The sequence below is a fragment of the Sorex araneus genome, chromosome 2 (assembly GCF_027595985.1).
Source record: "Sorex araneus isolate mSorAra2 chromosome 2, mSorAra2.pri, whole genome shotgun sequence".
In the NCBI taxonomy this organism is placed as follows: Eukaryota; Metazoa; Chordata; class Mammalia; order Eulipotyphla; family Soricidae; genus Sorex; species Sorex araneus.
In genome coordinates, this window is record NC_073303.1 from 220,871,234 (window position 1) to 220,889,021 (window position 17,788).

The 17,788-nt window shown below is 35.5% G+C and overlaps 1 protein-coding gene across 1 annotated transcript; it reads right to left on the reverse strand.

Moving 5' to 3' along the window:
- Nucleotides 1-8,066: 8,066 nt before the first annotated feature.
- Nucleotides 8,067-17,788, reverse strand: LOC129401746 (olfactory receptor 6C2-like). The gene is made up of 2 exons (XM_055124567.1): nucleotides 16,910-17,788; nucleotides 8,067-8,078 (listed from the first exon to the last, which is right to left on the reverse strand). Exons 1-2 carry the CDS (start codon nucleotides 17,786-17,788, stop codon nucleotides 8,067-8,069), a joined length of 891 nt encoding a protein of 296 aa, XP_054980542.1.

Sequence of the window (17,788 nt, forward strand, 5' to 3'; positions counted from 1 at the left end):
TTTTGCCTTCTGAGTCTTCTTGATCTGTATGCAAAAGTGAGAGTGATGAGTGAGTGATAAAGAAAACAATGTTTCTTTCACTTAGATTTTGTTTAAATGTCAATTAATTAGTTTATTATATGATTTGTATTCCAAATCCTATGTATTTTTCCATAACTTAATGGTATTCACTTCATTTGACACCTTGATTTTTTAATATCATAAGGAAAACTTAAATAAAGGCAGATATTTCACATGGAATCAGATATAAGATATGTATAAATTTGCACCTTTGCAGTTAGGATGAGAATTTCTTGTAATGGGCTGAAGATCCAGTATTGCCGATAAGTTTTTGCCTTACTTATTGCCTACCCAGGTCGGATTCTCAACCCTGTATGTGTCTCCTGAGCTTTTGCAGGGTGCTAAAACTATGCCCAGTGTAACTTGGCTAATTATGCTTCAAAGCAAAAAGAAATAAATGAATAAATAAAATTAAAGAGGAAGAAAAGAAAAAAGAAAGAATTCCTTTAAATTTTGGAATGGGGAAGATATAGGGAAAACCTGCTAAATTTCGGTATTTCTGGATTTGAACACAGGAATATTTTCTGTTCCATATTGGGGAATAGATCTAGTACTGTGGATTGAACCTGGGTCACCAAGTAAGAAAAGTACTTTAAACCCTGTATTATCTTTTTAGTCCCATGTTCAAGAGTTTTAAAGTAATATCCAAACATTGGTATCACTGCCATTTTGATTCATTTTCCAAAATATCATAAGAATGTGCTGGAGTGATAGCACGCCAGGTGAGGCGTTTGCCTTGCACGTGGCCAACCCAGGTTCGATTTCTCCATCCCACTCAGAGAGCCTGGAAAGTTCCTGAGAGTATCCCGCCTGCTCGGCAGAGCCTCCAAGCTACCAATGGTGTATATTATATGCCAAAAACAGTAACAGCAAGTCTCACAATGGAGAGGTTACTGGTGCCCGCTGGAGCAAATTGATGAGAAATGGTAAGATAGTGATACAGTGATCATACGAATTAGATTATTTTAATTCTTAAAAGAAATATCTTTAAAAAAGAAGGTCATTATCACATTTTTTGTTCCATGACTTATGGCAATTGAAAAATATTTTATTATAATAAATATATATGCTATGCATTTATAAACCATAATGATCTCTTTAAATATTTCTTTGGTCACTGCATTGAATATTTCTTGCCTTTTTGAACTCACTAAGTGTTCATTTTATTTCTTTTATGTAAAAAAGAGATTAGGATATATGATGCAGGTTTGAATAAAATACTGATTATGTTACTCACAATAAAAAGTTAAGAAGACTGTATATCATGCTCACTTTTAGGGGAGTTAGTCTCTGTTTTTGCTAAAACATTTGTATTCTCTTCTTAATAAAGTCACTGATATTATTATTAACTATATATTATCTATGGTCTAATTTCAATTAAGATAAAAGTTTTCTACAACTTTTAAATTCCATTTTTGTTCTCCAGTTCTATGACAACACTTCTAGAAAAAGCAAAGCAGTAAAAAAAAAAGAAAAGTCACTGGGTGAGAACTCGAGAACTCTTGGTTCCAATTCAAACCATCAACAATCCAAGTTGACTGTCCCAGGGGGTGACTGTTAGGTTTCCAGAGTGTTGCTGGGAAGTCCTCTGAGATTATTATTTTTAATTTGTTGATATCTTAATGGTTCAAATGCAAGTTAGTCACTTTAGTTTTTCTTTTTCTTGAAGTTCACATTTTCCTCTATATTTTACAAACATTCTAGACCTTTCACTTGAATCAGAATCCTCATTCTTACGCTTTTTCTGTTTCTGATTTTCCTTCATGGATTTCCTTTATTTTCTACTTATTTAATGACATTTACATTTGTTAGACTTCACTTCTATGTTTCCTTTTGTGTTTCATCTGTGTTCTTAATGAACACTCACTGTGCACTGAGTTCTATGTTGTGTTTTAAATATGATGTGTCTAATATATATATGAACACACTGTTGAAATCAGGAATCTTCCTATTTTACTAAAAGCTTCATATACATATGGAATGACCTTGCCCTTAGTCCACTATTGTTTCTTGTCTCATTCTTCGCTTATTATACACAAATGAAAAGCCAACATTTACCTCTCTATTTTCCAAATTGAAATCTGTCATGCTTCTTTGTTGTCTCCTGTTTCCACAATTGTGTCTCTAATATCTAAATATCAGATTCTTCTTCAAAACTGACATAAGTGTTTTTACTTGGAGTTTCCCCAAGAGTTGCTCCATTTATGTTCCCCAGACAACCCCATGGATTATGTAGCATATTCTAATACCTTTGTTTCCAATGCTTCTTCCAGACCATCATGAGATTTTCATGATCAACAAATAGACTCAAATAATTTCATAGAAATATGAGTTAATTTAAATGGAATCTGAACTTTCAATTTAAATATTTTCAGTTGTATACTAATGTATTCCCTACTTCTAGCAGAAATGAGAATGTCTTTTAAAACTTATAGTCACCTAGAAATAGAGGGAAAATTGTTTCAGTTTGCAGGCTATGTGAAGCATTTATCATTTTCCCAATACTGAAAGCAGCACATAGTTTATACCACATTAGAGAAAATAGAACCTTAGATTATGTATTCAAATAAATTGGTATATTAGAGGAGGGATAGTAGTGGCGGGTGTTATATATTAATATTGTACTGAAAAATATAAAGAATTGTTTACACTCTTGTTATTCAGTGTATCTGGACAGATGCAATCAATTTTTTAGATAGAGAAGTATACCTTAAAAGTCAGTATTTCCAGATTTGTTGATTTATACAGCAGTGGAGTTTGAAGGCTTAATAAATTTTATACCTGGGAGATTTTTCTGGAGATCTGCTAGAACAATATGACTAAATGATGTGGAAAAATACAGTAGAAATGATTCTTCTCTCATTTTACATATATTTTTGATATTCCTGAAAGTTACACTCTACTATTATCTAAAACGCTATATACACGTCTTCCTTTAATACTAAATTAATAACTGCAAGCTCACAATTTGTGCCTCTATAATTCTGGTTAAGGAATAAGATTTGGGGGCCGGAGAAATAGCACAATGGGTACGGCGTTTGCCTTGCATGTGGCCGACCCAGGTTCGCGATCCCCGGCATCCCATATGGTCCCCCAAGCACTGCCAGGAGCAATTCCTGAGTGCAAAGCCAGGAGTAACCCATGAGCATTGCTGGGTGTGACCCAAAAAGAAAAAAAAAATAATAAGATTTGTTTATAAGGAAAAATTAAAAATAATCAACAAGAAGATCGCCTACGTTGTACATGCGTTTTGTCTTTTAGCATAGTATAATAGTGCCTATAGATTATTTGATAATCGATCATTGATTACTTTGTTCTTATCTTTTGTGTCACACTCAGCAGTGCTTAGGTCTTAGTGCTGGGTCTGCACTCAGGGATCACTCCTGAAGGTGCTTGAGTGACCACATGTGTTGTTGGGGATTAAACCTTGGGAAGCCATGTGCAAAGCAAATACCCTGCTTGCTATTCTCTTTCTCAATATCTTGATGACTTTAAAGGTTAGAAGAGTGAAGAGCAATGTATTTACAGAGGTTTGTCTACAGACAGGTAATCACTCATTGTGGACCTGATAAGGCACAAAAGCCACTTTAAAATGGCATTGATCTGTCTCACCTTTTCCTTTGTAACACATGGTTTTGAAATTTTATAATTTTATCATGATTTTGTGCAAGGGCAAAGGAATATGATGACCACTCTCTTATTTAGAAAGGAATTATATTTGTTAGTGTAATTTTAGGAGCAAACCTTAACAATATGTAAATATGCAAGACATTTTTGTATTAGAGAAAAATTTTTGGCATCCTACAGAATGGGAGAAAATATTACAGATAACATCCATTTGACAATGTGGTTGTTTCATAAGTTCATAATAAATTCACAAAACTAAATAAGAATATGGGCTATGAAAACACGGGAGAAAGAACTGAGCAGACAAGGAGACACAGAGATGGCTCTTATGCATATAAAAACCCAGCTCATTATAACAGGTTATCAGTGTAACAGAAATCAAAGCATTGATAAAATATCAGCTCAAACCTGTGAGAATGTCTAGCATGAAGCTAACCAGACACCAGCTCCCTGCTGCAGGTATGGAGAAAGGAAACTTCAAACCCTGTAAATAGGAATACAAACTGTATTTAGTCTCTATGAAAAGCAATAGAAAATATCTGAACAAACTAAAAATAGATCAATCATTTGTTTCAGTAGGTTAGTAACTTAATATTGTACATTTCTAAAATGTTTATATTTGTAATTTAAGAATACAGATTTCATGTATATAGAATATGTTCATGAATGAAGCCCATAGTTTTGAATGACAAATTAAATATTTATAAAATCCAATTAATAAGTGTAGAGTAAAATAACAATTTACATGAATGAAAAACATTTCCTATATTAAAATATTAGTAAAAAATTTTTTTCAAAGATAAAGTTTTTTCAAAGATAAAAATTTGGAAAAAATTTTGTAAAAGATAATCTATAAAAATACTTCAAGGGAATAGATTTTAAAGTTTCTTAAACTTTTTATATCATAGTATACACATAACAATGCAAAAATTTATCTTTATTTTATTGTCTGCTGATGTACTCTACCAGCTCATAATTTTTAGAAGTATTTTTATGAAGGGCTTGAGGTGTTTTTACGTATAATATTGTGTCCTCGGGAAGTTGTGATTGATTAGTTTCTTTAGCAAATTTGTTTCATGCAATTTTTCTGTCTTGTCTAATCGCATTAGTTAGGACCGTCTGCTGGAGTGATAGCAGAGTGACTGAGGCATTTGCCTTGCATGCAGCCAACCCAGGTTCAATTCCTCTGTTCCTCTTAGAGAGCCTAGCAAGGTACCGAGAGTGTCTTGCCCCCATGGCACTGCCTGGCAAGCTACCAGTGGCATATTTGATTTGCCAAAAGCAGTAACAAGTCTCACAATGGAGATGTTACTGGTGCCTGCTCAAAAAAATCGGTGAGCAATGGGATGGCAGTGACAGTGACAGTATGATGTTGAGTGTGAGTAGTACATGTGGATATCTTTGACATGTTCCTGTTACAAAAAGATACTGAAGATTTTCATATTTAAGGATGTTAGATCTGAGTTTTTGTGTATATAGTCTTATGGTGCAAAGCGATAGCACTGCGGTTTGGCTTTCGCCTTTCATGGGGCCGACCCAAGTTTGATTCCTCAGCCCCTCTCGGAGAGCCTGGCCAGCTACCAAGAGTATTGCGCCCGCGAGGCTGAGCCTGGCAAGCTACCCGTGCATATTGGATATGCCAAAAACAGTCTCAATGAGAGACGTTACTGGTGCCCGCTCGAAAATAATGGATGAGCAATGGGATGACAGTGACAGTGATTGTCTTTATGATATTGACATAAATTTCTATATTTCCATTTGGTGTAGAGTTTTTATTATGAATGCATGCTTAATCTTGTCAGAGAAGTCAAATGCCATCACAGATCTAGCAATCCATCTAACAAAGAAGTTGAAAAATTCTTGAGTTTTAACTATTTATTTCTGAAAGAAATAGCAGAACAAAAAGAAATGAAACAACCCTGCAATATACCTAAAGGATTGGCATCATTCAACTAACCTTCTTCAAGGCAATTTAAGGATGCAATGTTATCTCCATTAAGGGTTCCAAAGTGTTATGTAGTGACATAGTAAAGCACTTCTAAAATTGCAAACGAACAATAAAACTTAAGTAGCCAAAATAACTCCTAGACAAAGATAGATTGTAAGATCTCTAAATTGAATTGAGAACCTAAATATAAACCCTTAAACGTTCAAAAATGATTTTACAACAAATTAATGTACGAGATGGGGCAAAAGAACCTTTTCAAAATATAGTGCTGGGAAATCTGTTTAGCCATATGTAAAAAAATGAATGTAGACCTCTATCCCATGCCATGCAAAATGGTCAACTCACAATGTAATTTACGACATTAATAATAAATCTATTTCTATAAAATACACGTAGGAAATCATCAAAGAACTATTTCAAGCTTTTTTATGAGAGGAGCCTTCAATGACACAACCACAATGGAAAATCAGATGAAAGAGAAAAAAATAAGTGGGAGTATTCCATATCTATAAAATCTTCTACATTGCTTTAGAAAAGTTTCAAATGGTTTATCAATTTAGGAGTATTGATTGCAATATTGCACACAGAATGTCTATGCATAAAGGAAATTAAAATCTTTTTGTATGTGTTTTGATTGTTTGGGGCCCCACCTGACAGTTCTGAGTACTGACTCTGGTCTGGCACTTGGCTCTGAGCTCAGGGATCAATCTAGGCTGGGCTTGGGGGCGTCATGGGTGTGGGGATCAAATTCAGGCCAGCCATTTGCAAGGCAAGTGCCCTACCCTCTGTACTATCGCTCTGACCTAGGGGGTTAAAATCTTGACCCTTAATTATTCTTTCTGTTATTATCCTCTTTGCTCATATTATTTGCTATTCGCTTTACTCTGAAACTTATGCTCTTACATTTTCACATCAAACAAAACCCCCTGTGACCAGTGTGTTTCATTTCCTGTTTTATTCATATACCAGGGGGATTTTGCTGACTATAATTATATGCTAGTATGCATTTAAGGCCAAAGGCTATTTTAATTTCCAATTTCAGTATAAGGCATTATATTTCCAAATTTCATCTCAAGCATTAGTATGTAGTAAATAATATGGGAAGTTATTTCCAATAGTTAACAAAAACTTTAAGGAAATCATTTTCCTCCATGGTAACCTAGAAAGAAATTCAACCCCATAAGTATTATTAGCTAACTCTACTTTAGTTTCCAGATAGTTACTCTAAATTATACCTATAGAAGTTCCATGTATGTATTATATCAGTACCTAGATTATTCAGATTTTATTTTTTACCTATCAATATAATAACAGCCCTATCAAGAAAATAACAGGTGATAGTCCTGATTTTCTAAAAATTAGAATGTTTATAATTAGTACACTAATAATATGTAGTAACAGCAATAATTTCATTTTGATAGAGAAAAACCATCTGTATTCTCAAAATCTTCAAACAGATTCTCTGGATATTGTTGATCTACCTCACATTCCATGCTTATGATAATCAGGAAGATCAAATTTTGATAAAAAAATAATCTATACAGACCGCCGAGATGTGATCCCGGGGGCTGCACGCATGTGCGGCCTCTCCGCAGCTGTACAAGCGTGAATCCAGACCCAGCAAAACCTCTTTCAGTGTGAGCAACTCCTCGCAGAATGTCTCCAGCCTGAGAATTAAGCCTCGGTCCCGTGCCCGCCCAGGAGGGGAAAGGTATTTCTCTCTCTCGCCTCTTTCTCTCCGGGGATGAAGGGCTCGGTGGCCGCCATATTAAGACGACCACAGATTGGGTTTTCAAGCCTGCAATTATCTAATATCTGGAAGAAATCTCCTGGACTTCTTGTTAAAGTACAGAAATTAAAAACTGTGCGGCCGCGATAGCGGCCGCGCGATCTTATTTGTCTTCACAGTAGGTCTGGATCTAGTGGGGTACTCCTAACAGCAATAGTGAGGTTTGTGTTGAAATATTGAATGTAACCAAAGTAAACAGAATGTGAAATGAAACTTATCAGTTACAGGGTAGGGGGTGGGGGGGCGGGATGGGAGGTGAACTGTGTGGGTTTTTTTTTTTTTTTTTTTTGGTGGTGGTGGTATATGGGCACTGGTGAAGGGATGGTTGTTTCAGCATTGTATAACTGAGACCTAAGCCCGAAAGCATTGTAATCTTCCACACGGTGATTTAATAAAATAAAATTAAATTAAAAAAATAATCTATACATATTTTATTTCAAGTATATTTCCATTAATGTTTTCATTTAATTAAATTGGTAAAACCAGTTGCAATAATGTTACAATTATTTTCTAATTAGGTGATATAGGTTTAACTTGGTATAAAAATATATTTTGAAATAACTTTATGAGGAATTTAACTTCAAAGTATTCAGAATGGTCTTTTATTCTAATTGCAAACTTCAATTCATTTGAAAACAAGCTTCACTTGATCATCTGATAAAGAAAAAGTAAACAGGAAATATATGAACTTTCATAATACATGTATTAAGTGTGATTTGTTTGTATTTCAATGGTCTAGACCAAAATTACAAAAATTTTTAAGTTTTCTGAAAATATCTGGCTTGTTATTGCTCTTTTTAAAACAGAGGCATAAATTATGTATCTCACACAAAAAAATTAAAATGCAAGTAAAAAAAACTATACTAATATTAGAAAATTCTAGAATACTTACCAATAGAATGGGAGGTAATACAGCCTCAGTTGAACACATAGACATGGTAGTTCCAGCATATTTCTAAGTGTCTCTCCTTGTTACCACCCATTTAGGGAATATTAAGAATTTTCAGTTCATCTTGATTAAAACGTCATTCTGAAGAGCCTAATCTACTTTCAATCTAGGAACTGAGTGTTGGTAACTCAGTACTAAAATAAAATTGTTTCTTTAGTAGTTTGACAAATATAAGATGACTTTTAAAAGACTCAGAAGCAGATAGAATCTAATGGCTCAAGACAAAGATAGACGTGTCTTACTTTGTCTTTTCCTTTGGTAGGTGGAACAAGTAGCAGTGCTCAGGACTTATTCCTGGCTCCGTACCCAGGGATCACTCCTGTTGGGACTGGACAGAGAACCTGGCATGCAAAGCATGCACCCTTCCTGCTACACTTACTCCAGCCAAAGATAGAATTTCAAAGAACAAAAAAATTTTTATTACCACAGTGTCTTGTGATATAGAAGTCACTCTATGTAAAAATGAGTGGCCCTTGTGACTGAAGTTCACACATGAGTAATGAAACTAAGAATGGAAAAATGGCGGACATATGCATAGGTGTCATTGGGAATTATGTCTTTTGGGACAAGAAATAATTAGTCTCCTAGACACTAACAAGGGTTTAACAATTGCCTGTTGACTTCCCCTAATCAGGGAATTTCTTAAGTTCATACACCCAAGTGTAAACAGAATACATACTGATTTTAATATAGAAAAATATATGTATACATACAAAGAAGTGCTACCCAATGATACTATGAAACATAGCTACAATTATCCATGCAAATAAGTACAGATTTGGTGGGACCTTAGATATAGTATAGCAGGTAAAGTGATTGCCTTGTATAAGACTTACCTGGGTTCAATGGCCTCCTCCAGACTCCAAGCTCTACCTACGGTTTTCAGGTACTGTAAGGATTGATAACTGAGCACCAAGCTACGAGTGAGCCCTGAGTATATTCAGGTGTGATTCCAATCAAACAAAAGCACAGGAGGGAATAAAAGCTTTACTCTGGAGTCACTATCACTGTCACAGACATCCAATTGTTCATCGATTTGCTTGATTGGGCACCAGTAACATCTCCATTGTGAGACTTGTTACTTTTTTTGGCATATTGAATATGCCACCCGTAGCATTTTTCGGCTCTGCCATGTGGGTGGGATACTCTCGGTAGCCCTCCAGTTTTCCGAGTGAAATGGAGGAATCGATCCCGGGTCAGCTGTGTGCAAGGCAAACGTCCTACCCCCTGTGCTATTGTTACTGTGGAGTATAAGTCTTTAAATTATGGTCTTGGAAATTTCCTGTTAATTGCATTGTATTTGAACATTGCTTTGGGTGGGATAGCCATTTTGAAAATGTGTATTTTTCAAATATGCACGTGGGATATTTAAATAATTTCTGCTGTTGTCTTCTATTTCTTTCAAAAAGATCTTACACCACAACCAAGCAGGATTATTCCTGTGGATGCAAGGATGGTTTAACATATGGAAATCAATCAACATAATCCATCATATCAACAAAAATAAAGATAATAACCATGTGATCATGTCAATAGATGCAGAGAAAGCATTTGACAAGATCCAACACCCATTTATGATTAAAACTCTCCCTAAAATGGGTTTTGAAGGAATTTTCCTCAAGATAGTAAAAAATAGTCAAATCCATGGCAAGCATTATCCTCAATGGGGAAAACCTAAGGGCCTTTTCTCTAAGATCAGGGACAAGACAAGGATGCCCACTCTCACCACTTCTGTTCAACATAAGTACTGAAAGTGCTTGCAATAACAGTTAGGCAAGAAAAAGATAGTAAGTGCATCCAGATTGGAAAGGAAGAAATCAAACTCTCATTATTCGCAGATGATATGATACTATATCTAGAGAATCCTAGATCGTCTACCAAGAAACTCTTAGAAACAATAGACCTATACAATAAAGTCACTAGCTATAAAATTAACACCCAAAACTCCATGGCCTTCCTAAACTTAAATAATGTGGCAGAGGAAAGCAACATGCAAAAAGCAATCCTGTTCACAATCGTGCCCCAGAAAATCAAGTACTTCAGAATCAGCTTAACTAAGAAAGTAAAGGCCTTCTACAAAGACAACCATAAAATGCTACTCCAGGAAATAAAAGAGGACATGAGGAAATGGAAACATAGCCCCTGCTCATGGATAGGAAGAATCAACATTGTCAAAATGGCAATACTCCCCAAAGAATTATACAGATTCAGTGCGATCCCTATAAGCATACCCATGAAATTCTTCAAAGAAATGGATCAACCAATCCTGAAATTCATATGGAACAACAAATACCCACGAATAGCTAAAGCAATACTTGGGAAAAAGATGATGGGAGGCATCACGCTCCGCAACCTTAAACTCTACCACAAAGCGGTAACTGAGTGTTGGAGTTTAGTCAACATCATATGGGAAGTAGCATGGAAGTAGCCCTGTCTACCTGCTGCCAGAAGCAGCCTACCAAGGAAAACACATTTTGGTTGGTCAATACTAAAAGCATCTCACAATCCTGTCAGAGATTGCAATATTTCTTAATTTTTTGATAATTAGTACTTTTTTCATTATATAGACTAGTGTGCTCATGTTTGGACTTAGCAAATTGTCCAGACAACCTCTTGAGAGCTATGTATTTTTATGGATCCAAAGATATTTGAACTCGAAGCTTGACATATCAAAAGAGTATAGTATTTATGTCTATAAAGAATAATACGTCGGCTAGTATCCAAGATAAAAATAAATAAAAAAAGATGTCTCTTTAAATGTCGATACCTGTCACAACTTCTCCTCCCATTATTTCTCAAAGTTCTAGGTCTATGAAATTCTAAAGAGGACAAATATAGTCTTAGAAATCTTCTCCTTAAACACTACACTTGGCTACTGCAGTGGGTTTCCAAATACTTGGAAAATTTTTAAACATTCTAAAACATAAAGTTTCTGTTTGTGTTGTTTCATTTTGTATATATATATATATATATATATTATAATGATAAATATGCGATACTCATTTGGTGGTACTTAAAAAATTTAACTCTTCTACAAATATAAGTGTTCTAAAATCTAAAAAGTTGTAAACGAATACAAAGTTGTAAGATAACATTGGGAGCTTAGGTTTATTTGGGTTACTCCCATCACAGTGCTCCCATTGCTTTGTGTTTATTTATTACTTTTTTCTTTGTCCTTTGTTGACTTGTAAATATTGTTTTCCTCTTTTATTTAAGTCCTTTGCATAGTTTATTCAGAGCAATGTTCTTTTTTTATGGACACAGGTAAACAGTAAATGCTATGCTTTAGTAACGTGGGAATTAATTTCACTCTCAATGATATTTACCTCCTGGGCATCTGTTCTCTCAACTTAAGCCTCAGTTGCCCTTACTTCCTAGCCTCCCAAAAGCAGGGTCCCGATGAAGAAATGAATGGAGATGGACCCAGGACAAGTGGTGTGTTATGTGCTACCCTGGTATGGAGATGGGCCTGACCAAAATGCCATAATGCTTAACTATAAGTTAAGAGCATGATCATGGACAAATTCTGTCATGATCCAAAATGTAATAACTAGATTTAAACGCTGCTAGGGTTAGGGATCATAATCTGGCCTGAGAACTGTAGTCTGAGTTGTGTCAAGATGTTCCCAGGAGAGCTGCCTAACAAGCCTCAATGTATCTCTTACTGTGTCTATACAAAAATAACTAATATTAAGATGTTAATTAAGATGCTAGGAGAAAAGGAATACCCCTAGGTGGTGTTTCCCCCCTGGAGTCTGATGGGCAGTCAGGAAGGGCTTGGAATACCCCTAGGTCGTGTTTCTGCCCTTGAGCCTGATGGGTAGTCAGGAAGGCCTTTCTTATGTTGATTTTACTACCAGAGTGGGGATAGCCTGCACCCAGAGGTCAAGGGGTAGAGAGAAGAGTGGGTTAGAGGCAGAAAAAGAGAGTCATGGAGTCATCAGAAGAGAAGCAATCAGTCAGAATCCAGAGGTCAGAGTCAGAGAAAGAATCCGGAGAGCTGGGATCTAGGAACGAGGGGCAAGGAAGGAAGGTCTGTGAGATGGAAGAGATGAGAGATTGAATAAATGGCAACTAATCAGCAACCAGCTTGGTCCTCGTTCTTCTTTCCTCTGCTTTATGGCATGGGCCATCCCAGACGGTCAAGTGGTCCAACACCCCCCAACCTGGGCAGTGAGAAGGAGAGACTACGGGGTTCCCCTGGCCACCTCGAAGATTAAACACAAAGTAAAAACTAACACAAATTATTTTCAATTTTATGTAAACTGTAATTCTCTAAATAAATGTAGGTTAATTTGAATTTATTGATTAAATTTAAAATTGGATAAATTTTAAGAATTACACCATTAGATACATTGGATAGATTGTAAGATATCTGTTAAGATCCTTGTCTTTTCCATGGATGACAATTTTTCTATCCCCCATCATTGCACGTTTTCCTGGTCACTGCTAGGAGTAATCACTGAATACTGAGTCAGTAGTAATACCTACCTGAGCACAGTTGGTTTGGCCCAACCCCACTCCTTGAAAAACAACAAAACTAAACCATAACCCATAGTAAAATGTTTGACATATAGTGCATAGAGCACTGTGGTCCAACATGGGTAAATCCTTGCCATCCCATATAGTATTTTGGGCCCTGTAAGCATTGATCCTCAGGTGAGCACAGAGTCAAGATTCGCCCTGAGCAAGCCACATGTGATTCAAGATCAAGAAATATTGTATTCTGATATTTTTAATAAGTTCATGTTAACATTTGACATAAGTGACTTTGTTTAGAAACATAAATACAATAAATTTTGAAGAAATGTGCAGCAATAAATATTTGAAAATAGTGTCTATTTATTTTTCAAGCTCTTGGTAACTTATAAACATCAATATTTTTTTAATCACAACTTCATTATATTTTCATTAACTTGCAGATACAACTCCCAAAAGATAGTTAGTCATACCTATTCTATTTCATAGTGTTACATTTTACCTTCCTTGAGGGCAAGGAGCACCCCCATTTTTGTTCAGGGGTGACTCCTGGCTCTGCACTCAAAAAATCACTCCTGGCAATACTTAGGGTACCATGTGGGATGCTGGGGATCAAACTCATGACGTCCATTGCAAGGCAACTGTCCTACCAACAGTACTCTTGGCCTCTCAGAGTATAAGTTTTAAGATTTTTCCTACCTTGTAGGACTTGATGAACTGACAGAATATGACACCAACTTTATTAGCTCATTTCTGAACATATGATAAAATAGTTGATTATTCTCTTCTTTGTTGGTGAATTAAATAAATTAGAACATTACAAATTTTATGTCACATTATACTATTTAACTAATGTTTCATTGTTTAATAATAAAACAAATACTTCACTGTTCATAGTTGACATTTGCTCTCAGGGATAAATGTCCTGGAAGTGAACTTTTGACAATGCAAACTATGTTTACAACTAACAGTTTTCAGGTTGCTGTGGTACTACCAAAGTTCTTGAAGAACAAAAGCCATGTACTGCACTCTTTGAGCTACATTCATAATCCCCATATCAACTTCTAAAAATTATTATTGACCCCTACTTCAGATGGAATCTTGGTGACCAAGAGCTTCCACAAGCAAGACCCAGTTACATGGTCCCAGGACTGAATCTCCAGGTTTTGTGGCAGCAGAGGATTCGGGCTGCCCCTCCCCAGGTCCCAGCCCACCCAGCCACCCAGCCAATGGGCTGTCATATCCACAAGTTACCTCTGGGCTTTATCTTAGCACACCATCATCCCTGCCCAGACACTCCCAACTGAATCCCATAATGGATTAGTGCCATACAGAGATGTCTCTGGAACCCAATCATTTACACTCTAGAAATTTACATTTACAATCACGGCCATGTGAGATCTTATGATATTCAAAATGAGCAATGGAAAATAAATTATCTAGAATCTGCCCCTGGCAGGTAGGCTTGAATGGTGGTGGGAAATTTCGAGCAAAACTTAATGCCTAAAATTTGATAGAGAGTATTGGGGAAATTGTATGCCATAGAGGCAGAGTGAGGACTGGGATGTGGGCGGCAGAAAATGTGCACTGGTGGAGGGATGGGTGTTTCATCATTGTATGACTAAATCTCAAACATGAAAGCTTTGCACCTCTATCTTATAGTGATAAAATTTTTTAAAAAGTAATGTAGAGTTCATGCCCAATTCAATCAGCTTAATCAATGGCTGAATGAATAGCAGTATACTCCTACATTATTTAAAATAAAATAAAATAAAATAGTTATTGAGTCACACTGACTGTTGGTAGAAAATACACCTGTCTTGGTGTTCATATGGACTATTGGGGAACTAATGTGGATTGGCCATAAGCAAGGTAAGATCCTAATTAACCTGTACAACTTCATCAAAGTTCAATATAGACATATAGATATATATATACTCTATTGAACTCTAATATACAATATTTTAGCAAAACGTTTATTAGAGGAGCAAGGTAAGAGCCTAATTAACCTGTACAACTTCATCAAAGTTCAATATAGACATATAGATATATATACTCTATTGAACTCTAATATACAATATTTTAGCAAAACGTTTATTAGAGGAGCGATAAAGGGATGCAGGCAACTTACCAGATTAGGAGAGGTGCCTTCAAAAGAAGGATTCCCCTCACACATTTTTAATGACTTCAGTTCTCTTAGGCATTATACCTTAGATATCATACATTGCATATGTCTTAGACATAACACATTACATATAAATTATGTTGAATTAAAATATAATGAATGAATTTGTTTTTCTGTAAGTAAATAATCATTTGATCATTTATCCCATTGAGTGCTCTTAATTTTCAGAAATTTTTCTTTTTGTTGTTTTTTATTATGTCCTGTTGGATCTTTGGGCATAGAATCAAGTAAATTACAAAAGCAATAATTCCCCATTGAAAGTATACAATTATCAATTATGTTATCTTGTTTGGAGAATATAGTGACTCTTTGGTGTAAAGGGCTAATTTTTAATTGCATTTCTATTACCAATTTAAAAAATTGTAATGCATTATTATTTTTCACCAATTAATGTGGAAATACTAGAAATTAATATACTGGAGATAGAAATCAAGAATTTTGTAGTTTTAGCTACATAAACTAATATTGCAGACATTTTAAATAACATGAAAAAGTATAATTATTGTTAGAAAATTTCAGAAAGAAAGAAATTAGAGATCAATAAAAGGCAATATGAGATAGTCATTAACTGCATCATCATTTTACAATGAATAATTTACATATTATTATTCCATTTATTATTAAAAGTGTAAACCTACCCCAACTGTATTCTTCCTACCATTTAAACTAGTACCTACGGTCTTGTTTGATAACTTCTGAAACAAAATACAGATTCATCATAAAAATTAAGCATAAATGTCTCAGAAGTCCAGTATTTTTCACAATGTAAATTAAAGCAACTATTGAGAGGATCAAAACCAAGTATGTCTCCTATTTTATCTTTTGTTTGTATTTGAAATACACTCAATGGTGTACAAGTGAGTGTACTCCTGATTCTGCATTCAGAGATTATGCCTTGTGGTATTCAGGTAACCATACATCATACTGTGGATTGAATTGGGATTGTCTGTGTGCAAGGCATGGACATTACTTCCTGCTCCATCTCTATAGCCTCTTTAATTTTTAATTCGTGATTAATAATTATGAAATATTTTATAGCATATATCTTAAGGACATAAAACTTGTTCAATATACTGAATTTTCTGATGAACTATCATATTCATTGCACATTAAATTTGACAATCAGAAATCACTGTCAGTCACTCTAGAGACATATTTCCTGCATGACAATCATTTAAAAGTATATCCTTAGAACATTTTTTATAAAGTTCCAGAAATATGTTATTTCTCTAAGCAAATAAAAAATGCAAATAGATGCTAAATGCATGACAGAAGTTATAATTAGGGTTTTATTGTCATTCCTTAGTCAATGAGCTATAAAGCTATTTTAGCCATGGAAAATATCAAAATTATCACAAATAGTTCTTAGTTGATTATGGAAATCATTATCAAACTTAGACAATCCTCTAGACAACGACATACACTTTCATCAAACTAGAAGGAAAGTTTCATTGTTTGTTTTGGGGTCACACCCTGCGGGGTCACAGGCTTCCTTGTCTCTGAGTGTAGAGATCACTCCTGGCTCTGCATGGGGAACATCCAGGCTGCTGGGGAGCAAACCCGGGTGGGCTATGTGCAAGGCAGCTGCTCTCCCGACTGTCCTACTCTAGCCCTGAAATAGAAGGAAATGGTAGGAGAAAACAAACTACTCTGATGACTAGACATAAACTTTAAAATTAAGTTTGATGGAAAAATATACCAAAAGTAAAAGGTAAACTATCAGATAGTTGACTCAGTTGCGGTTCTTACTCTCAGCTTTGCTCATGGGACAACCCTGATCAGCTACCAGCTACCTGCAAGACAAGCTCCTTAACCCCTGTGATATCTCAAGAGCAGTAGTTTTTTAAAAATATCTTTCAAGGCATTTTTTACTTGTTTGTTTCTCAGAGTATAAATGAATGGGTTTAACATGGGGGAGATGGAAGTAACAAATAATGCTGAGACCTTATTAGTAGCCGTTTCATCTTTCGCAGAAGGTTTGACATAGGTGAAGATACAGCTGCCATAACTGATGGAAACCACAATCAAGTGGGAGGAACAGGTAGAAAATGCCTTTTTCTTCTGCTGAGCAGAGGGGAACCCAAGAATCGTGCGAATGATACTTCCATAGGACCAAACCACAAACATGAGAGTCACAAGTAGGAAAAATGCACAGCAGAAAAGAGCCATCTTCTCTATGAATTCTGTATCAGAACAGGAGATCTTCAGGATGGGATTAACATCACAAACAAAGTGGTCTATTTCAGGGTTACAGAATTCCAGTGTCAACCCATAGCCTACTGGTGGTATTAAGAGCGACAGTGTAATTATCCAACAGCCAGAAATAAGTTTTTTGCAGACCATGGGATTCATGATAGTCATATAATGAAGGGGTTTGCAGATGGCTACATAACGATCATAGGACATAGTTGCCAGAAGAAAGAATTCTACTATTCCAAATAGGTCTGTGAAAAATAACTGACATACACAAGCGTTATAGGTAATGGTTCTGTCTCCTGTTGCTATATTGTACAAGAATCTAGGGATACAGGCAGATGTGAATGAGATTTCTAAGAAGGAAAAGTTTTGTAGAAAATAGTACATGGCAGTTTTAAGGTGGGCATCCACAAAGGTGAGAATGATGATAACCAGGTTTCCAAGAAGGCTCAACATGTAGGTGATCAGTAGAAATATGAAAAGTAGAGTCTGCAGTTGTGGGTCATCTGTCAACCCCAGGAGGATGAATGTGGTTACTGTTGTTTGATTTCTCAT